This window comes from Quercus robur, chromosome 9, assembly GCF_932294415.1.
Source record: "Quercus robur chromosome 9, dhQueRobu3.1, whole genome shotgun sequence".
Lineage (NCBI taxonomy): Eukaryota > Viridiplantae > Streptophyta > Magnoliopsida > Fagales > Fagaceae > Quercus > Quercus robur.
In genome coordinates, this window is record NC_065542.1 from 27449576 (window position 1) to 27472463 (window position 22888).

General features: G+C 32.8%; 3 protein-coding genes across 5 annotated transcripts; all 3 read left to right on the plus strand.

Annotated features, from left to right (window-relative positions):
* Nucleotides 1-3030: 3030 nt before the first annotated feature.
* LOC126700249 (probable pterin-4-alpha-carbinolamine dehydratase, chloroplastic) lies at nt 3031-4862 on the plus strand. The gene is made up of 3 exons (XM_050398301.1): nt 3031-3509; nt 4078-4270; nt 4424-4862. The coding sequence occupies exons 1-3, from the start codon at nt 3156-3158 to the stop codon at nt 4513-4515; spliced, it is 639 nt and encodes a 212-aa protein (XP_050254258.1). The 5' UTR covers nt 3031-3155; the 3' UTR covers nt 4516-4862.
* Nucleotides 4863-7331: 2469 nt separating this feature from the next.
* LOC126700250 (superoxide dismutase [Fe], chloroplastic) lies at nt 7332-12428 on the plus strand. 2 transcript variants are annotated; one of them, XM_050398302.1, is made up of 9 exons: nt 7332-7703; nt 7789-7841; nt 8574-8645; nt 10527-10715; nt 11153-11324; nt 11450-11568; nt 11730-11756; nt 11875-11898; nt 12024-12428. In XM_050398302.1, exons 1-9 carry the CDS (start codon nt 7631-7633, stop codon nt 12231-12233), a joined length of 939 nt encoding a protein of 312 aa, XP_050254259.1. In that variant the 5' UTR covers nt 7332-7630; the 3' UTR covers nt 12234-12428. The 2 variants fall into 2 exon arrangements, with proteins under 2 accessions (XP_050254259.1, XP_050254260.1); XM_050398303.1 differs by having other exon boundaries at nt 7339-7700.
* Nucleotides 12429-18118: 5690 nt separating this feature from the next.
* Nucleotides 18119-19521, plus strand: LOC126700252 (protein PLASTID TRANSCRIPTIONALLY ACTIVE 14-like). 2 transcript variants are annotated; one of them, XM_050398304.1, is made up of 3 exons: nt 18119-18305; nt 18394-18552; nt 19049-19521. In XM_050398304.1, exons 1-3 carry the CDS (start codon nt 18249-18251, stop codon nt 19247-19249), a joined length of 417 nt encoding a protein of 138 aa, XP_050254261.1. In that variant the 5' UTR covers nt 18119-18248; the 3' UTR covers nt 19250-19521. The 2 variants fall into 2 exon arrangements, with proteins under 2 accessions (XP_050254261.1, XP_050254262.1); XM_050398305.1 differs by having other exon boundaries at nt 18130-18305; nt 18397-18552.
* Nucleotides 19522-22888: the final 3367 nt, after the last annotated feature.

The window sequence follows — 22888 nt, forward strand, 5'->3', positions numbered from 1 at the left end:
CTAAGACAAATGAAACAAAGATTCAGAATTTATGCCTCACTCTTCACACGTGCCATCCCCCAATACATGCCTTTGAACTAAATTTGCTTTTGTTGGTAAAATATCCTTTGCAGCTCTCCATGCAAAATGTTTGACTTTATGAGGGACTCTCACCTTCCAAAGTTTTTTCCAAAAAGATCTCATATGACTTTCATCAAATATAGAGCCCCTATCATCATGTTTATCCAACTCCAAAGCAATCTTATAAGCACTCCTAACAGAAAAATATCCATTAGACGCTTCAGCCCATATTTGTTTGTCTTCAGGTAACCGAATACTCAGTGGAATTTCTCCAATATTCTCCACTTCAAACGGCATAAAAACCTGTTTGAGCAAATCCATTTTCCAAGATTTTCTATCCACATCAATAAGATCACTCACCAAAGAAATCTGTGGGTGAGAAACTCTAGGAGAAAGTTAGTATGAAGGTGATTTTGGAATCTATTTATCATCCCAAACCCGTATACTCTGTCCATTCCCCACACGCCATCTCATCCCCTTCCTCACAACTTCTTGAGCAGCAACTAGACTTCTCCAAATATATGATGGTTTCCAACCCAATGAAGCATTAATGAAATCACATTTAGGAAAATATCTTGCCTTGAAGACCCTATACATGAGAATTTTGACCTTGTTGTAATAACCATCCTTGCTTCACTAACAAAGCCAAATTAAAAGGTTTCCGAAGTTTAAAACCCATCCCACAACATGATTTAGGCACACACAATTTTTCCCAACTCAACCATGCCATTTTCTTTTCATCCTATTTTTGTCCCCACCAAAATTTTTGAATCATGCTAGTCAATTCATCACAAAGGGAATCAAAAATTTTAAAACAGCTCGTAGAATATGTTGGAATAGCCTGTGCAACTGCCTTAATCAAAACCTCTTTGCCAGCCTTTGATAATAATTTCTCCTTCCACCCAGAAAGCTTTTTAGCCAAATTTTCCTTAACCTCATTAAAAGTATTTCTCCTATTTTGTCCAACCAATGAAGGAAGACCAAGATACTTTTCATGCTGTTTGATAATTTGAGCTCCAAACCTTGTCTTAATTTCATTTTGAATACTTCTATCAGTATTGCTGCTGAAAAATAATGATGTCTTTGCCCTATTCAACTTGACCAGATGCTTCTTCATACACTTTCAAAACATGCTGCGAAGAATTACATTCCTCTAGAGAAGCTTTACAGAAGATTAAGCTATCATCTGCAAAGAATAAATGGGAAAGACTAGGAGCATCTTGACAAACAGCCACCCCCTCCATATCACCATCTTAAACTGATTTTTTGGTTAAAGTAGAGAGACCTTTTGCACAAATCAAAAAAAGATAAGGAGAAAGAGGATCCCCTTGGCGTAAGCCCCTTGTAGGGGTGATATTGCCTCGGGGACACCCATTAATATGAACAGAATAGGAAATAGAGGATATACATTGCATCATAAGACCTCTCCATCTGGAATTAAAGCCTAATTTCTCCATTATTTTTTCTAAACACACCCATTCAACCCTATCATAAGCTTTACTCATATCCAATTTAAGAGCCATCTCCCCAATTTTTCCAATTTTCTTTTGATTTATGTGATGCATAATTTCAAATGCTACCAAGACATTATCCGTGATTAATCTATCATGCACAAAAGCACTTTGAGTATCACTAATAATTTTTGGTAGGATTTTTTTGAGTCTATTAGCAAGAGTTTTTTATACTAATTTATAAATCACAGTACACAGGCTAATAGGATGATAATCTGTGATCCTTTTTGGATCCTTAATCTTAGGTATTAAGACAATATGAGTTTCATTAAATTTAGGAGGAATAATACCAAGATTAAGGAAATCCAATACAGTTTTAGTCACCACACCAGTAGTAATAGGCCAAAAATGTTGAAAAAATAAAGGAGGTATACCATCAAGACTTGGAGACTTCAATGGATACATTTGTTTCAGTGCCCTACTCACTTCAAATTCTTTGAACTCATCCGTAAGCATGATATTCATTTCCACAATTACCTTTGGTTGGACAGCTTGTAGCAACTCTGTAAACTCCATTGGATTTGAAGATTTAAATAGATTAGAATAATAGTCTAGCACTATATTCTCAATATCTCTCAAATCCTCCTTCCAAACATCGTTTTGGTCCAGCAATCCATCAATATTATTCTTCTGAAAACGGCTAGTGGCCTTTGAATGGAAGTAAGCAGTGTTTTGATCTCCACCTTGGAACCAATTCAGCCTAGACCTCTGATACCACATTGAGTCTTGCTTATCCAGCCAACAATTAAGTTCAATCTGTGTTTCCCTCAAAGAGACAATATTTTCAGGAGTTCCAACTTGCATCTCTAACCACTCTAATTTCCTTCTCAGTCTAGCAATATTATTTGGAACCGGGTTGGGATTTTAATTTCCAAATTTGATTTTTAACCTGGTCTATATGGTTTTTATGTGTAAAAATATTGCAACTTTTTTATTTTAAAAAATTGTCACGTTATTAAAAGAAATGCTAAGTCACTATTCCGTTAGTTATATAAATAACACCACTAATAGCAGTTAACAAAAAGACTAATACAACTCATTTTTAAAACTTGAGGGACTAATAGTACTTACTTAATACTTCAAGGACCGATTGAGCTCACATGGTAAATTTTAGGGACCAATAATATAGTAATTAAATGAATCTTAATTAAATAAATCATAAGTGAATTTTTTTTCTTAATTAAGATTCTTTTAATTACTATTCTAAAAAAATCATTTAATTTCAAGTAAAATTGAGAGATTTTTATTTTTATTTATTTATTTTTAAACAATGGGAGAATTTATTTTAAAGCAAGATTTTTGTTTTTAATTTAAGAAAACATCATCGTTTTAAAAATCAAATCTCATTTTAACCAGTTTTAAATTTATAAACTCTTTAACCAAAAAAAAAAAAAAATTTATAAACTCAAATCTCAGCCATGAATAGGTAAAGGAGCATCGTAGTCCAATTTGTAGCGAACCACCACATCCACGAGCTGCAGCGCCGGCTGGACCCAATAAAATCCTCACCACTCACCACACAAAAAGAGCTCTCTTTGTTTCGTTTCCAACTCCAACAAAAGTCACATAACAAATAACTATTCTATGGCTACCATCACCACCACCCACCTCTCCTTCCCTCTTCTCCTCTCCCCTTATCCTCACCACCAACAACAACAACACTACCTCAAACCCATTCCAACAGTGTCTTTCAGAAGTAGTATTAGAGTGAGGGCTCAAGGTGGTGTTGACAAGTTAGGTGATTTTGGAGCCAGGGACCCATTCCCTGCTGAGGTAGCGAGCGGTTTTGCAGACAAGGTATTAGGCAACGGAGACACTGAGCACAAGATTCTCATCCCAAATATCTCTGCTCTTTCTCTTTCTCAGCAGCAGTGTACTCCTCTTTCTCCTTTCCAATCCCCCATGTCCACTACTGATGCTCAAAAACTCTTGAAGAAGGTCCTTCTTTTTCTGACACCCATTTGCTTATTTTCACGCCTTAGACACTGATGATGGTCTACAAAGCTGTCATTTTTCATATGATGAATTGGGTTTTATCTAATTGCTTTCTTGTACTTGGTGTCAGCTGAATGAAGTTACAATTTTGATTGATTTTCCTTTCTTTTTCTGATACCCATTAGCTTATTTTCATGCATTTGACACTATTGACAGTCTACAAAGCTGTCATCTTTCATGTTATGAATTGGGTTATCTTATTGCTTTCTTGTACTTGGGGTCAGCCAAATGAAGTTACAATTTTGATTGATTTCCTTTCTTTTTCTGATACCCATTAACTTATTTTTATGCATTAGACACTGATAAACTACAAAGCTATCATCTCTCATATGACAATGGAATTGTTTTCTAGAATGAATTGGGTTATCTACTAGAAAAATTTTTTTATGGCCTTAGAGTAACTTTGTTTGATAAAGTTGAATTGGCAAATTCTGTTTCGATAAAGTAGTTGTTTTTCTTCTTGGGACCCTTTTTCTTATTAAAAACATGATTTTTATGAATTTGTCAGTAGGTAGTAGGTTGGAGACTATTGGAAGGAGAAGGTGGGCTTAAACTACAATGTTTGTGGAAATTGAGAGATTTTAAATGCGGGGTTGAACTCATCAATAGGATTTATAAGGTTGTGGAAGCTGCAGGGCATTACCCAAATATCCACTTGGAAGCACCCAATCAAGTTAGAGCTGAAATTTGGACAGCTGCCATCGGTAAAACTTCTATATTTGAAAATTATTTTTGTGCCAAGTGGAAAAGTTTTGTACCTAATATACCACATTATAAGTTAATTTCCTGATTTTAATTTCTGTAGGTAGAAATTAATTTTCTACATGGCCATTGAAAAGTTTCCACTTGAATTGCAGGAGGATTAAGTATGAATGATTTCATTGTGGCTGCCAAAATAGATGACATAAAAACATCAGATCTCGTGCCTAGAAAAAGAGTTTGGGCCTAGTTGAAGCTTATGTTGCTCACTGGTTGCTTGAAGAAGCTCCCAAAACCATCTTGCCATAAGGTTTTCCCAGTGACTGTAATGGCTTATTTTGTTATGAGAAAAGATGTACTTTTTTTCTAGGTGTGTCCCTCGTGTATAATTATCATTTGTTTATTTTATTGCCTTTTAAAACCTTGAGGGAGAGACTTTGTGTCACTCCCAAAAAGGACAATATCTTGCCAATGAATAGCTGGGGCATTACAATTTCACTTCAATAATTAGTGTGGCTTTTGGTGACAAGATATTGAAATGCAATTTTGATGTATGTAATTTAGTGGTATAGTCCTAGATTATACTCTTTTGGCTGACATTATGCGTTCATGGGCCTTTTCTCAAGTCCTGTAAATTATTCACACAATTTCACATTGATGCCTTGTTTTGATTTGTACTAGTCAGCTAGTGTCAGTTTATCTAGAGATTATGTTCTCCAACTCCCATTTGTTGTGCTCTGCATCAAACTATCTCTAGTATAAGTATAAGACATACTATAACAATTCTGTGCTTTAGTGTATGTGTGCGTGTGGCTCTGGGCACGTATCTGTGTATGTTTGTGTGTATTACAGTAGAACATACCTCTGTTGGAAAATAAAGTGCAAGCCTTTGGTTGAGGGGGCCTGAAATGGAAGATTGATCATAAAGGAGAAATTACGTAATTATTCAAATGAGTGTAACTAGGAAGAGACTGGGGAAAAACAAAAAGATTAATAGAAAGAAGGCATATAAGATAAGTTAATATTAAGCATCAGCCTAAAAAGGCAACTTGTGTGTGAACAAGTTTGTATCTGCAACTCTAGAATTTGCATATTAACCTACAATTTGCCTACTTAAATAAAAATCATCCTACAATTTATGTATAAATAATGTCTCTTTATAAGATATGCATAAATTTTTTTTCACCATTTTAATTATTGTGGAATGGTAACATTACTTTTTGGTTTGTCTATGATAGGTTTTATATTATTGGAAGGGGAAAAATGCTATTGAATGCCTTTTGTTGAACTTCTTACTTGATATAGACTCGAGTATGTCCTTGAATCACTTGTATTGACTCATTTCACTGTATGGTACGATGATTTGAGGTCTCCTTGGAAACACAAAGTTTGATTAAAAAGTGCAAGATATGTAGAAGATCCTACTATAGTGTTATAGGATATGTATGCATAAAAGTTGCTTTGAAATGTGAACGTTACCATTTTACCATTACTGTTATCTATTCTGTTGGAGATTACATTGAAAGAACACCCATTTATCTCACAGTTTTGATGTGTAAATTGGAGACATCTTTGGCATTATTTACCTGTACAATTATTTGTTGTCATATTTTTTGAGATGTAAATCTCAGAATACTATATAATTCTTTGTGAATATTATAGCTTTATAATAATGCTAAGACAACAATTTTCGCAACTGTTGAGTTGGGAAATTTTTATTGATTGTACATACACTACTTTATTATCTATTATTAACAACTTGCAATCTTGACAATTGTAAAATTTGTTAAAAATATGTTGACTCTAGACTTACTGTTGTAGAGTTGTCTTAAAGAGTACCACTTTATTGGAGAGGATTTTATAACATCCTAAGATTTTGCAAATTTCCTTGTCAATTACGAAGGAGCGTTTGCATTTTTTTTGTAAAAAATTTGGTCTACTCTATTCATCTCTTTGTATATATGTCATGATAAGTTTCTTGAACTGCACTTGTTAAGCATTGGCAATGGTTAAACTATGGATTGAAAATGTTGTAAACAAATGAGTACCATGCTTTGTGCTCTTGTGATTATGAACAACTCAAGGGTGAAACCAAAGGGGTGCAGAGAGTGGTGCCTCTTGAAAACATCAAAAAATTTCCTCAAGTGTGTCCTTTTAAGCAGCATGTTATGGACTGGGTCATTAGTAGGTAGGGTGTGAATTACAATTTAGCTTGTTTAAAAGGATAAAGATTTCTCCATTTCAAGGAACAATTAGCGTTCGAACATTATATCTTGTCATCAAAAATTTATTTATTTATTTTTGAAAAGGCACCAATAGTTTAATTATATACAGAAAAAGTGCTGCTTGCTTAAATGACGAGGATATGAGAAAATGCAGTTCACTGAAAATCTTTAATAGAATTACCTTAAAAACTCTAAAATCATAATACATGTTTCTAAAATAATTAGTCCTACAGAAAATCATACGTTACATCACAAAAATTGTAAATACACTTAAAAAAAAAAAAAAATTAATGATTCCAATAATTACAATAATGGGGAGAGAGAATCTGAATTCTAATTTCTAAAGGCCTGTTTCATTTTCAATACTTTGTTCTCATTTTTTGTTCTCAAGTGGGGCCCAACACCAATTGAGTTGCGTTTTATTATGAGAATGCCTCTCATGAATCTGAAAACTCCAAAATATTGCTCTAATTCTCACATTTTTGGGTACTGAATTCGGAAATTAAGAACAAAAAATGGAACCAAACATATTTTGAGGTGATGTGGAACCAAATAGGGCCTAAACGTATACGTCGAAAATACCAATAAAAGCTACAAGGTTTGGCTACTATCTCAATCTTTTATATACAAGTACAATCGTATTTTTTTTATTAAAAAAAAAAAAAACAATAATAGTTGCCTTTTTAAATCGCTTTTCTCATTTTGGGCCAAAGGGCTTAAAAGAACACTTTGATAAAAGAATAACAATAATATATATATCAGAGCGGTACCCAAATATGTCCAACTAAATTGGTTGAGCCCAAGAGCCAGCCCAATATCCAAAACAGAAACAGAAGTAGTGAGTATAGACTGTACTCTTATTTTTTTCTTCTTCTTCAGAGCTTGGAACTGGGAAGTAGTTTTTATTTTTTTGATAAGCTGGGAAGTACTAGTAGTTAGTACTAGTTCTAGTACTGTTTTTTTTTTTTTTTTTTTTTTTTTGAGAAGAGACTAGTCTAGTACATAGTACTGCTACACTGTTCTCTTCTTCTTTGTTCTTGAGAGTAAGGAAGTTTAAAATTTAGCTCGTGCTTAAGGGAGGGAAACAAAGAAAGAAACCAAAACACTAGCACTAAAGATAACGTTTGAGTTTTTTGAGATATGGTGGTAGCTGTAGCTGCAGCTGCAGCATCCTCTACTTGGCTAACGTGCGCACTTCTTCCTCGCCAAGGTTGTTGTAGCCTACAATGTCTTTCTTACACCACTCAGGTACTCTCTCTATATATATCTCTCTAACATGGGTTTGGGTTAATTTACAGGGCTACATGGAATTCAAGAACCAACTCCTAGTCTCCAATGGACAAACAAAAAGGTCTTCACTAACTCTGCTTTCATTTCCATATTTATAGCTTTTTTCTAAATTCAAATTTCTGCTGCGGCTAATCTAATATACAATAGAATTTGGGTGGTGTTGCTTTTTGAACAATTCTTGCTGTGGAGCTCTTTTTTGGGATTTCAGTTCAGCCCAATTACCCCAATGGAACATTGGTTGATTGTTGAAAATTTTGCAGTGCACTGCACATAATCTAGGCTATGAGAATTTGAATGAATATATTAGAAACAATTGTTTGCATCAGGAAAACAACCATGTATTGATTAGTTTTTGTTAAAGTAGAAAATTTGGTAATCAAGCCGTAGGACAGCTGGCTATAGAACATAGATAAATCTCTTTGGGGTATAAGCTCTCTTGATTAGATGTTAACAAAAAAGAAACAGAAGAAAGCTTTTGTTCAATGTAGTTGTAGACCTGCATATCCTGCTATCTTAAAGATTCCAAATGCTTGTTAGTAATATTATGGCCTAATTGTGAATTATCTGTTCCAGATTTAGACATTTTGATTTTTGAGTTCCTAATTAATAAGACAATTTTCGATTAACATGTCATTTTTTCGTGTCCCAGAACAACAGAATCCTTTATATATTTGTTTATTGGGAGTTTATACTGTCATTATTCCTGAATTTTTAGGACTGAGCATCTATATAAACCCGGTTTCTCTTATTCTTTATTTAATTATGAGAAACATTTGATGTTGTGTGGCAACAGAGATGTTGTACCAGAAAAACTGGTTCGACAATTACTGCAAAATTGGAGCTGAAGCCTCCTCCATATCCACTGGTAAGATTTGAAGATCCCCTCTGTATAACTTTCGGTGTAGGACAAGCTATTATTTAACTGATACGTCCTCATAATTGTTAGATATACAAGTGTGAGTGAAATCCCACATTGAATAATAATGACAAAGGTAAGTGGTTAATATAACATAATGGTGTTCTTATGTTATATTACATGTGTTCTCTCCCTAACAATAATAATATGATAGGGAGTGAGGTCAAGGTTTCAAAACATACTAGGTTCAAGACCTACTAGGTACACATGTAACTTACCATTAAAAAAAATTATTATAACACATCATTTTACGGGTTTGATAAACACATTTTTTTCCCTCACATATGCTTAAATTGTGACTTTATATGCTAACTGAGAGCTTTTGGGATTTTCATGATTATCATCTTGATTCCTGTTTTATAGAGTATTTCTCTGGCATATCATTCCAGTTACCTTTTATATGCATTCTGTGTATAGGCTTCCTTTGGCACACCGCAAAGGAAGTGGGCACAGATTTCTTGATGATCATTCTGACAATTAAGGGCTGAAATTTTTAACTAAGTTCTATTTTTAATAGAGAAATGATGGGTTATTTTATGTGTGTGTGATATAAGAAGATGCATAGGTATTATATTGCGTTGAACTTGACACTGCCATGCCGAGCACATTGCTTTGTTAAAATGTGAGTGGTTCCTTGAAAAGAAATTGAGTGATTATATTGTCTATTTTTCTCAGGCTTGCCTTGATTACCTTTTGCATTACTAGTAAGTTATGTGCTTGCCAAATGTATCATGCATACTAGCATTCATTATTACATAAATACCCATATCTTCAGCTTTGATGGCTACTTTACATCATTTTTTTGGGCTGTACTTGTCAGCTTTCTTTAGAGCTTATTAATTTAATTAAATTTTAAATGAGAACCATGACAGGACAATTACCTATATCTTCCATATCCTATTTGTACTCAAGGAACATCTACATGCGTCAATTGCTTCTTCCCTTTTTTTACTTCAAAGATTGTAACCACTAATTTTCCTGTCTATCACAAACCTTTTTGTCCCCCCCCCCCCCCAAATTTTCTCTCAACTACCAAAAGTTAATTAAATAAACTTTATGATAACCTCTTTTAACAAGAATTTTTTTTTTTTTTTGAAATGATGGTAAATCTAATAAATGTATGATTTTACTTTTAAAATGATAATACGTATTGCACATTCATCTTGTGTGCCCCAACTTCTAGCATCCTGATTTACAGTCCAATATATGATATTGAATCAGATGTGTTATTAGAGCAATCTGTTCTATGTCATGAAGCCTGGCCTGGCAATGAGTTGCTCTTTGTTCATCATTCCACCCCATTGTCATTGCTAAATCTGTGACAAACAAGCTGTTTATATCAACTTAATTTCTTGTTTATTCGGCCAACTCTCCATCATCTTTCTTTGGCTGAGTGGCATGAATTTCCATGGTGCTCATTTTTCCAATTATGAAGTATGGTTAAGTGATCCTATTCACATTGGACCTAGTTCCAAGGTGGTTTGACCAATAGTGGGCCAAGAAATATTGAATGGTGATGTAGGCAGGGGTTTCCAAGGAATACAAATAACCTCCGGTTTTTTTCAGATTTGGCAAGCATCTGGAATAACTAGTGAATTACAACTCTATTGTACCGCAATTGGTGTATTGATCTTCGCAGCTTTAATGCCTTTTGCTGGTTGTTCACGGCGAATAAACTTTATGATGAGAGAAATATTAACATTTCCATGCAACTTAAACCACAAGTGAAATTGGTGAAAATTTTCATTGAGTGCTTGTTGAAATTTTTGGACAAGTTTGAGTCCATATCAATTAGTGATTATTATACACTTTGTTTAATGTATGTGACAGAATGCTCTGGAGCCACATATGAGCCAGGAGACATTGGAGTATCATTGGGGGAAGCACCATAGGGGCTATGTGGATAACCTAAACAAGCAAATTATAGGAACAGAGCTAGATGAAATGCCGTTAGAAGATATTATAATCACTACATACAACAAGGGTGATATTCTTCCACCTTTCAACAACGCGGCCCAGGTATGCTATTTTAAACTGTTTTGAGGGATAATTTTGCAAGGCTGATGTCATATATTTAGTTTTGAATTATATAATTGTAATGAAACCTGGTTCAAATTGCTTCCGGTAATTTCTTTTGTTGTTGCTGTTGTTATAAGCATCATGTCTGATGATTACTATTGGAGCATAATAATAGATATTTAAGGAAAAATTCTCTTGATGTCCTATAAAGTGATTTCTTTACTTGATTCTTTCCTATGTTATTAACAACTCTTTATCTGGCATATAGTTTATTTATCTGCAAATTCATACAAGCAATGGATGTTTTAAATGTTATTGGGATTTTATGTTAGGTAATTTCATGATAACAGTAATGATATTGGATTGATTACACCCTGGTCTTTCACATTGGTTTTCTTGGCTAAAGTTTTCTGACTAGTGTATTTACCTGTTTTCAGATTTGGAACCATGATTTCTTTTGGGAATCCATGAAACCAGGTGGTGGAGGAAAGCCTTTTGGGGAGCTTCTACAACTGATAGAAAGGGACTTTGGTTCTTTTGAAAAATTTGTGGAACAGTTCAGGTCAGCTGCATCTACACAATTTGGTTCTGGTTGGGCGTGGCTTGCATGTGAGTAGTTTCTTCCACTCGAACATGTCAATTCTTACATACTGTTCAGAATTTTCTTTGAGTTCACCTCTAATATTGTTAGCTGAATTGGTATGGTGTAATGTTGCCTGTTCTTATTTTTCTAGATAAAGCAAATAGACTAGATGTTGGAAATGCTGAAAATCCCCGTCCATCAGATGAAGACAAAAAGCTTGTGGTAGTGAAGAGTCCCAATGCTATAAATCCACTTGTTTGGGATTATTCTGTAAGTATTTTGAAGGACTACAACCTTCCTAATTCATGTTCAGATATTGTATATATCATAAAAAATGTTTATATATTGTGGCGTCCAGTATTATGGAAAGATTATATTCACATTATAACAGTTCATTGTTGTATCTGATGATATTTGTCGATTTCTTGCAGCCACTTCTTACCATCGATGTTTGGGAGGTATTTAACATATTTAAATTTTGCTCCTAGTTCAATGAGTTAACCTTGCATGCTTCGTTTTGGAAACAATCATTATTACCTGAGAACTGATTTTTCTAAATTTGATTTGTCTCCACAGCATGCTTACTATCTTGACTTTCAGGTGAGGAAACCTTGTTAATAAAACATGAAATACACCTTGCTTCCATTTTATGGTAATGTCCATATGTTTATAACAGACTCATGTTGGTAAGAGAGCCTAAAAACTGTGTTATTTTCATTTTACAGATCCGTCGACCTGATTACATATCAATCTTCATGGAGAAGCTTGTATCATGGGAAGCGGTCAGTTCTAGACTTGAAATTGCAAAGGCTCGAGCTACTGAACGAGAGGAAGAAGAAAAGAGGAAAAAAGAGGATAAGGAGGTGGGAAATTCAGACAACGAAGCTGTTGAGATGTACGTGGACAGTAAATCTGATGATTCAGAGGCTGAATGAATGAATTGTGTTTGTTTGTTGTCGAGTTAAAAGTATCTTTAGGGTGTTGTACTTATAAAAAATATATATAGAGAGAGAGGTCAGTTTGAGCGGATCTACACTAGATGGAATTTTTGAGGTAAACTTTGCTTTCATTAAAATAAGGAACAACATAGATGACATTTCAAACAAAATGAAAGGTACAACTCTGCTTTATTGGGTGGTTGTTTATGGGGTTGGGTGAGAGAGGAGGAGGGAGTGTTTGTGCAAGGGGAGGAAAATAAAAAGAACCAAATAAGAGAAACTGAGAAGGGAAGAGAATGAAGAGAGAACACGGAGAATAGAAAGAACTAAATTAGAGAAACCGAGAAGGGAAGAACATGAAGAGAGAACACACATTGATGAGCTATCAATTTTCTTGATCCTTGGATTAAATCAATGGTCATGATATCTCAGTCCTAGTTGAAATATATATTTCAAGTTTCACTGGTTAAAAAGAAAAAAAAAAAAACTATTATGTTATTAATAATTATTAAAAATAGGGCTATGAAGTTTTACAAATAATAATAATAATAATAATAAGGCTATGAAAAAAATATCTTGGAAAATAGCTGTAAATTAACTACTGAAATCTTGTTTTTAAAATATGGTTTCACCTAAAATTATGTTGTTGTGGCAGGAGTTGATGGGGCAAGTGTACATGAAGAGTTGCCTCGTCAGTCATCAGTTCACATCAGTAAAATTTATTTTAAGTGGGAAATTGTGTTTTCAAAACATGATTTTAAGATGAGTTTATTCTCCAAAATACTTTTCTTAGAGGGGCTAATTTTAATAATAAACAATAAATAATATCACTTATAGGTTGTCTTTTCTATTGACGTATAACCTAAATAGCTCATCCAATAACAGATCATCATGATTGATTCCGTATTGTCACCAAAGTTTCAAACGACATTATTGATTTTGTGTCATTCTTACCCAGTTTCAAACAATAGCTTGGAAATTTTTATTCTATGTGATATGTAATATTTCTCTCACACGAGAAAAAAGTTATGGTACGTATATGGGTGAGAGATTAAATATCACAATTATGCATAATATTAGCTCTAATTGTTGGCCAAGTTTGGCTAAAATACATCGTTGGTCTCTTTTTTTTTTTGGATCAACAATGTATATGGCCAAATCCACCACAAGATCCTTTTGTGTGTGTGTGTGTGTGTGTGTGTGTGTGTGTGTGGAGAAGTTGTGAGGAAGAAGGATTCAATTTGATGTGGTATTCTTGAAGCTTAGTTGGAATCCCTAAATCTTTCACTTCCTTATAAAATATAAACACCAAAATCAAACAAAAATTCTATAAAACCCTAATCCACAATTTCCAAATCAAACACAAAAATTTCCCTATCCTTTATTTATTTGTTTATAATTTTATTTTACTTTTTTTTAATAAAGAACAACACAAAAAGAAATGAAAAAATTACAAGGTGAAACCCTAAATCCAAAAAAACTCAAATCCAAAACAATTAAATGATAATAAACTAGTGAAAGAAAAAAGTTACTTACACCATCAATCCTTTCATGCTATTCGAAGAGGAGGTGAGTGTTGGTTTGAGAGAGAGAGAGAGAGAAAGCCCTAAATTGAGAGATATAAATGCAAAGAGAAAAAGGGAAAGAAAGAGAGAGTGATGGGCTTTGGGTTCTCATTGAGTTGTTGACATAGGAATTGTTATATATTGAAATGGGTTATGTTTTGTTGTCTAAAATTTTAGTGGGATATCTCAATTTTTTTATGAAATTTTGTGGTGTTTTTGAACCAAAGCCTCAATTTTCTTACAAATAGCCTTTCTAGATCTTGATTAAAAATTTATATATATATATATATATATATATATAAAATGATGGAAGTGATGAGTTGGGTAATGGTAAATGGTAATAGACCAAACGGCTACATAAGAGCACTAACAATGGAAGATGTAAAAAAACACCTATTTTACATTCTCAAACACTACTTTATCTATTTTACCAACCCATCCAACAATACACCCAACATCCCAATTTTTATTTTTACATACAACCCAATAAAATAATATAAACTGCCTAATAAAAAAATAAAAAGTAAGAAGAGAGAGAGAGAGAGAGAGAGAGGGTGTGAGAGGAAGAGTGTGTGAGAGATAAAAAAAAAAGTAGTTTTTTCTTTACAACCACATGAATAGTAAGGTTGCAAATATATTGTAGCTAGGATGGATAATTTTTTGGGTATACATACTCGGATGGAGCTTGCTTTTAAGGGTCTAGTTGTTAAAATAGCAACTGGGGGGGTTTTTACACCCCTAGTGCAAGTGCTCTAAAGGAGCTAATTTTGGGTGGGCAAAATGATATTTTTCAAACTAGCAATTTGAAATCAAGTCTAACCATATATGGGTAAACTATAATTAAACCAATTTATTAGGTTAAGTATACAAAATGATGTAATGTCGTCACTCACAAAACCCAGACTCCAATACACCCAATGCTTCTCTCTAACAAATACAAAATTAACAAAGAGAAGTTATTTTCCTTCACTGCAATTGCAACGCAACACCACTTTCTCTTGCACCCTTCTTTGAATAACATTTAGGGTGTGTTTGTTTGGAGGTGAAATAGGGTGGATACAAAATTTTGGAGAGAAAATGGAAATGAAAACTTTTTGGAGTGTATTTGGTTAGGTGAGGAGGAATGAAAATAAATGATGGAACCCAGATATTTTCTCACTGGGCTCACCAAAAAGTTTTCTCTCCAAAATGGAGAGAAAATTGAAGAGAAAAATTGGACATTATTTTTGGACAAAAATGCCCATGTGCAATTGTACATGGGCTTGTCCATGACTCCATGTTGCTCATCTTCATTTTTTCTTTTCTCTTGGACACGGCTTTTTTTTTTTACTAGGTAGGCTTCGAACTACATGTCCAGATATATATATATATATATATATATATATATATTTTTTAACATGATTTTTTTTAATAATAAATTTAGGTGATTGATTTTTTTTTTTTTTTTGTTGATAGACATAGAGCAAGGAAATCAGCAAAGTAATGTGAAGGCAAGAATATATGTAACAAGGAAGTCAACAACTTCAACAAGCACGCATGCTGCGCACCTAGACTATCTATGTAGGCGTGTTACAAGAATCAGGTTTGTGTTGACAATGCATGCAAAAGAGAGAATGAATTTAAGGCTTGAGAAAAAAATCAAGCCAACCTTCTGACGATTAATATAACAGGAACTATGGACAAAATGTCTCTCTGACAACGGGATGTGAAGATTGACTAAATAGAATAGTGCTTCTTTGGGCTGTGGAGAAAAAGTGACCAAAGGAAAAGTTGTTGGGGGGAAGTTGGAGGCAGGCCCGGCCTAAGGCCTAGGCAACTTAGGCTATTGCCTAGGCCCCTACTACAGAATGCTCCTAAATTTTGGGCAAAAATTAATATATTTTAATTTTTTTTGGTAATAGAAAAAAAAGTTTTACATTTTTTTTTCTTTTAAGAAATACTAAAGTATTACATGAGTTTTATAAATATGTGCCATTAATTATAAGAATTAATTCAGATAGAAAAAAGTTAGAAATATTATAAAATTCATTACTACATAGTTTATTATTTTCTTGAAATTTCACTAATCAAATTCATTGTTACATTGTTTGTAAGTGTTTTTGTAGTAAAATTTGTTATAATTTTAGCAATTCCTCCCTCCCTCCAAAAAAAAAAAGAATTTACAAAATAAAAAGAATTATTTTTTTAATAAAAAATTATGATATTAAACATTATTTAAATATTATTTAAACGATAACAAAAAAGGCCATTTAAATATATCATCTTAGACTTCCCAATTTATTGGGCCGCCAAGGTGTCAATGACTTGAGGCATTAACTTTCGTTAAGATTAGGCTTTTCTGTTAGTTTGAGAAAGGAAAAAAGAAAAAAGAAAAAAAAAAAAAATGGACGTGTGTCATTTATTAACTAGTGGTGCAGGGAGTGGAGCATATTTTGTGGGACAAAGGAATTGAACTTCTTTTTTTTTTTTTTTTTGAAACAGGAGTTGAACTCTTTTAATATTTGGTTATAAAAACATTGGAATGTTCAAAATTAAATAGGTATGAAATATATAAGAGTAAATTAACACTTACAATATCTTTCATCAAAAAAGAAAAGAAAAAAAAGAAGAAACACTTACAATATCAAGATATAACCAAATTAGACTTGTTATACCTAATTTTCAATAAATGATCAAAATAATTGACATTCCACCTTACTTTTGAATTATTTTGGGGATGTAGTAATGTTAATTATTTGGGAGTGAAAAAGGGGTGAAAAAATGACAATTATTTTGATCATATGGAGGAAAGAGGGTTACTTATTGAAAATTAAATATAATTACTTTAATTGCGCTATACTTTTGACTTCCAAGGTCTTGTTGTAATATAAGGTCTATATTTTATTTAAATATTTTAATAATGAGTTACGTTAATGGATGTCTGGAAAATTATTGAATATTCTGGAAATATTATAAATGCATTTCTCTCTCACATGAATTGTGAGTCTCACTATAAATTTAACTAGTCGCTAACCCATGCGATGCACGAGATAGTTGGTTAAATAACAATTACAAATAATCACACAAAGGGTGCAAAATATGTTCTTTGATTATAAATTTAGGGTGTTTCACATAACACATAAAGATCACACCTTGGTTTCTCTATGTCGATGAAAAAATTATAGCCAACATTCCAATAGCTCATACACAAATTTGGGCATAATATGAATTCACATAATGCTCAATTGCAAATCAATTTATAGTCTACCACCAATATAAATCATATAAAAAAATTTATTGATAAAATGAATACTTAAATGTATAAATAATCTCATGACAACATTAGCAAGACCATGCATTTATTGCCAGGGAATAATATGCCACATAAACACATGGGGCCCTATCCCACTATCTCTTATAAGAAGCAACTCATAAACACAATATTCAAAACTTTGAAAAGAAACAGCTAATAAATAGTCTAAGTATCTCTGCTTATCTATTCTTTATGGCCCCCAATTTTGATTATGTTGGCTTCTTGGAAACTATTGAGGAGATCATTTACAGCAACATATATTTGTGTCAGATGCATCTAATTTCCTTTAGATACATCTTAAGTATATGCAAATGCCTATATATTTGAAAGAGTGTCTATTTGAAAGGAATCAAACGAAATGCCTATTTCAGTTTCAACTATCTCTATAAACAATTAGAACCAAATTTCATAAACTCTTTGGATACATCTTAAGTAAGACATACAATCAATTTCAAAAACACCAAATGTTGGGTTGAAAGTAATACACAATTATTTGAAGTAGTGCTATTAGGGTCAGCCAAGCCACTCTCTATGGAAAAAATTTAAAATATTGCATTTAAATAGAGACAATGCAATAATGTATTAATAGCTATTTCTATGAGCAAGAAAATAAAAATATTTGAAGCAATTGCTTGAAATCATTTAAGTACATGCCATCAATGAAGTTGCTTGAAATCATTTGAAGTACATACCATCAATGAAGCTACAACATTAACATTGTTCATAACATTATTTTATTATTTGTAGCACACAATGTGGGCATGTATGATAACGACTTCTATAGAATAGAAAGTGAAACAAAGATGACATTCGAGTTGATCAAATAGATGTCAAGAGGTATTTGGATGTGCAGAGTGATAAGAGAACTAATTCTCACATTAATGGCTTTTGCAAGGTTTTTTATTTTTGGTGGTAATGTAGGAAGGGGATAAGTGGAGTGGCCTGAAGATTTGGAATTGCTACTACACTTTTTACATTGGAATTTACAATATAAAGTTATAAACAAAGAACTTTCCTATATATTATTCTGAGTGAAGTGGATAATGTTTCTCTGAAATTCATACTGGGTACTTGTGTTACAGCATATCACAAAACACGCTGAACCGGAGTATTTGAAATTTTAACTTCTTCAGTAGTATTTCTCATCTCTCTTCAATGGCTTCCACCCTCCCTCTTCACCATCCCACCCACTGGTTCCTCTCCACTCCTAAGGTTTCAACTCTCTCTCTCTCTCTCTCTCTCTCTCTCTGTGTATTTATTTAGCTTGTTTTCTCTATCTAATTTTAGAAATTATGTAAAGCAGTTGAAGAGTTTCCACCATGGCTGGTCACCACTGCGACCCAGTTGCTCTTTTCTTGCTGACACCCAAAATCAGATTAGACCCATTAGAGCAACCACTGAGATTTCTCAATATCCCATATTCCAACCTCCCCAAGTTGAAGAAGAATCATCCTCTAAGGTAAACATCACTCACTTTTCTTTCTTCATTTACTTGCTGTTTAATTTCTGAGAAAACTTAGGGACAAGAAAGTTGAATTTGTGAGCGCCAATATTGCATTGTTTTTAGCTCACATTTTTTGCACCACCAGTGAATTTTCATGTTCATTGCAAACAAAGAACATATGCTATACAACAATGACAAAGCCTTAGTCATAAAATTTTTGGGTTAGTGACTAAATTTTATGCTGACAAACCCCTCATTTTTTCGGGTTGGGACTAGTTATGAACAAAATATATGACACTAAGCAGAGACACAGGTTGAGTTGAGACAAAGAACATATTTTATTGAAAAATTCAGTGTTTTTCTTTACATCTGTTTAGTTTTCCCCAATTTTCTGTAAAAAAACAACAGTGCAGTTGTTTAGATATTTTGTTTTGATCATACCCTTTTGATGTCTGGGTTTTTCTTCGTTTGTTATTTCATTGCTAAACATGTGATTTTGTATTTCACACAGTTGGAGTCAGCAGACCCTGGTTTTTATAAGATAGGGTATGTAAGGAGCATGAGAGCTTATGGAGTAGACTTTAAAGAAGGGCCAGAACAGGTGAAAATATTTACCATCGGATCCCCAGATTTCTCAGCCCTCAAATCCATAGCTCCCTCCACTAATTCAAGAGTAAATAACCTATACACTTGCATTGCAGGCATAACCTAACCTCACATACTAATTAAATCAATTACTTATTACTTCACAACTCATAGACAGTTCATTGAAGCATTTCATCAAATACATAATTTGCATTCCACAAACGAAAATAGAAATAGAAAATAAAGACAAACCCAAAACAAATATTTCAGTCATATATCAATATTCAACAATACCCACAAAAAGAAATTTTGATTTTTGGGGTTATACCATCCTCCTTTCCTCTCATCCTAATAATTCCAATTCTCCAACACTACCAACCATGAACGGTTAAATAAATTTTTTTTTTAAAAAAATCTCAAGAAAATTCCAAAACCTGCTTCAGAGGCTGCGTTAGATTGCTCATAGCTTCCTCGATGACATCGGCGGCACCTGAGTTTTGGTTTTTTTGGGTTTTGATTTTGGGGAAGGAGAGGGTTTTTGCTCATAGCTTCCTCGATGACACCGGCGGCATATGAGTTTTGGGTTTTTGGGTTTTGATTTTGGGGAAGGAGAGGGTTTTGATTTTCGGGGAAGGAGAGGGTTGCATGAAAGAATCTGAAAAGAGAGTGGAGGGCATCGGGTATTTTGGGAGAAAAAAAGAGTACCAGATTTAGAAAAAATATATATATTACCGGTAGCGGTTTAGGCGGCTTGATGTTGATGAGCAACTAGCTTGCCGGTGGATGATAGTCTGACGCTCCGACGATTCTTTCTCAATCTCATTTTTTCTGTCTCTGTTCTGAGGAAGAAGATGTTTTGGTGAAAGAAAGGGTAGCGCATCGTGAAAGAGAAGGCAGAGCATTGGGGGTTTTAGAAAGGTTTTATTATATTTTTATTTTTATTTTTATTTTTTAATATTATGTTGATGTGGAAAATTGTGGGAGTTTTAAAAGTTTCGGTTTTATATATATATATATATATATATATATATAGATTAGTGGGACTCATAATTATGTGAGAGAAGAGAGTACAGATTTATGGTATTCTGAAAGTATTCAATAATTCTTCTGGATGTCTTTATGACAATTGTTAATATATTAATTTAGTAAAATTTTTATAATACTTTTATAGAAAATTATAAAAACTATCAAAATATTAATGGTTTTTTTTTTCTTTCTTCAGAAAATTTTTCTAAAAATAGTTTATTAATTAATATCTTTAAAGCATCAGCATATCTATTGAGAAGAAAAAAACATCCATGTAAAGGATGACTTCCCTCCCTGTTCACCCTTTTCATATTTATCAAATTTTCTCTCAAACGGATATAAAATTACTAGCCTCTAAGCACGCGCTCACGTGCGTGCTTAGAGGCTCTTCTATTTTTTTGATAAGGATTAATTTAGAGCATTTATTATAATTTAGGATTACTATATTTTCTAATTACAAAATACTTAGAGGTGTGATGAAACTTGGAGGCTAGTATGACTTTGTGTGGATAGATTTTTGAATTCAAAATCTAATATTTATCAATGATAAAATTTATGAAATCAAAAGCTCAAGATATAAATAAGCACCATCATAAGGTTTTTTTTTTTTGGGTGTAGAAAACTATACTTAAATATATATATATATATAGAGAGAGAGAGAGAGAGAGAGAGAGAGAGAGAGAGAGAGAGAGAGAGAGAGAGAGAGAGAGAGAGAGAGAGAGAGAGAGAGAGAGAGAGAGAGAGAATAAAAAAAATATATTTAAAAGCACTTATCTTTTTTTTTTTTTTTTTGGAGTCACTATCCTTTGGTTTAATGGTATTTGAAAAAACAAAAATAAAAAGTACAAAATACCTTTTTCGATTATGTATTTTACTTTATTACTATCCAAATCCTCAGAATTATAGATATAAGAAAGAAAGAAAAATAATAATAATCCTCTTTCTATTTTTTTTTTTTTGATTGGTTGGATGAAAATTTAAATTACAACATTTTATCCAACTAATAAAGGGCTAAGATAGCCTTCTTTTCGTGTTCCTCAACTTGAGATACAATCATACCCATACACACACCACCAAAAAAAAAAAAAAAAAAGAGTTAATAAAACAGAAACATTAAAGTTATTTTTTATGATGTTTATTTGAAGTGCAAGATAATGGGTAACGAAATCAAACTCACTCTCAATCATCACTCTCCAATAAATAGTTATCTAATTCCTTTATGCGGTTTTCCTAATTTTTCTGTGAGATCTGTAATTGTTTCATGTTTGACTCTTCCACAATTTTTACCAAATTCTAATAGGTCCAACCACAGGCTCTCCAAGAACCATAATATCTTCAAGTGCAACCATTGCCTAACACCCCAAGTACTAAGACCTGAAAACAATAGTATTAGTTCATGGGCAGAAATATTCATCTAATCCGATTACCTGAGATTAAGTAAGCAACCATTGCCTAACACCCCAAGTACTAAGACCTGAAAACAATTGTATTAGTTCATGGGCAGAAATATTCATCTAACCCGATTAACTGAGATTAAGTAAAATAATTAAATAAAAAAATGGTTGAGAATCACATCGATCAAGACGCAATACATCAGTAATTAACCCGGATTATTTATGCAAAAAAACAATTGTCATTGGAAACATAAATACCCAAAAGGAAAAAAAAAAAACGAAATTGGAGAAATAAGTAGAGTACCCCTCTTACCTAGTAGTGAAATTATGGAGAACTGCAAAAACAGATTTAAGAGTTGTTAAAGGCAAAATCATCGTGGTTTTAAGTCTGGAATATGGAGTGAAACCGCTGGTTAGTGGATAAGATTTGAGTTCAGGTAACTGCTTGGGAATGTATTTGAATTTAGAAGTGCAATGCAGTTTTTTTTTTTTAATAGTCAGTGATCCTATTTTGTAGTGTTTTTTTATTCTATATATATATAATTTTTATTTTGAAAATCTAATTTATAAGTGGATAAAGTAATTTGAAAATGAACAGAAAAGTTGCCCTTTTTTTTAGGCAATGTTTTAGTGGGAGTTAGAGTTGCATTTTTACCAGATTGTCCTGTAATTTTATCTCTACTTAAACATATAGGTATAGAGATTTTTTTGAACTAAAAAATAAGGAATCCAAACAGAGAAAACCCCTTAAATAATAATATAGATAATAGTATAGATAAATGCAACATCCCTCACGTGAAATGGCTTTATAATGAGTGATTAGTGCTGTTAAGTAATGCAAGAGACGTTTTAAGTAACTGTTTATTATAAAAGAAAACACAATTTTTTTGGGTAGAAATCTAAATTGCGGGTTTTGTTTATTAGAAAATCAAAGGTCACGCAAATCCATAAAGGTAATGGTCTCGCAAAAAGAGAGAAAAACAAAAAACGATAAAGCTTTTACGCATGAACAATAATTTCTGACACAAAGTACTTTATTGGCTCCTGCTCCAAAAAAAAGTACTTTATTGGCTCAATGCCAGCTCATTCAATGTGCTTGACCGCACACAAGCAAGAGTAGGGCTCACAAGTCAGAACTCTGAAGCCAAATTGTCTTTTCACTCACTATCTTTTTTGTCCGTTACATTGATTGAGTGACGCCAAAATATCAAAATTTGAATTTATTTAAAATTTAATGCATTACAAATCATTATGAGATTTAAATTGGAATAATGTTATAGATGTAAATTATTTTAAAAAAGTTTAAAAAGAAATTATTTTAAGAAAATTGTAATGGGTAATTATTA

What these genes read in the sequence shown, in the direction of transcription:
- LOC126700249 (XM_050398301.1), top strand. Translation starts at nt 3,156, where the DNA reads ATGGCTACCATCACCACCACCCACCTCTCCTTCCCTCTTCTCCTCTCC. An exon ending in CTCAAAAACTCTTGAAGAAG is followed by an intron (nt 3,510 to 4,077) that starts GTCCTTCTTTTT and finishes ATTTGTCAGTAG; the next exon opens with GTAGTAGGTTGGAGACTATT. An exon ending in AATTTGGACAGCTGCCATCG is followed by an intron (nt 4,271 to 4,423) that starts GTAAAACTTCTA and finishes CTTGAATTGCAG; the next exon opens with GAGGATTAAGTATGAATGAT.
- LOC126700250 (XM_050398302.1), top strand. Translation starts at nt 7,631, where the DNA reads ATGGTGGTAGCTGTAGCTGCAGCTGCAGCATCCTCTACTTGGCTAACG. An exon ending in CACTTGTTTGGGATTATTCT is followed by an intron (nt 11,569 to 11,729) that starts GTAAGTATTTTG and finishes GATTTCTTGCAG; the next exon opens with CCACTTCTTACCATCGATGT. An exon ending in TTACCATCGATGTTTGGGAG is followed by an intron (nt 11,757 to 11,874) that starts GTATTTAACATA and finishes TTGTCTCCACAG; the next exon opens with CATGCTTACTATCTTGACTT.
- LOC126700252 (XM_050398304.1), top strand. Translation starts at nt 18,249, where the DNA reads ATGGCTTCCACCCTCCCTCTTCACCATCCCACCCACTGGTTCCTCTCC. An exon ending in GGTTCCTCTCCACTCCTAAG is followed by an intron (nt 18,306 to 18,393) that starts GTTTCAACTCTC and finishes AATTATGTAAAG; the next exon opens with CAGTTGAAGAGTTTCCACCA. An exon ending in AAGAAGAATCATCCTCTAAG is followed by an intron (nt 18,553 to 19,048) that starts GTAAACATCACT and finishes TATTTCACACAG; the next exon opens with TTGGAGTCAGCAGACCCTGG.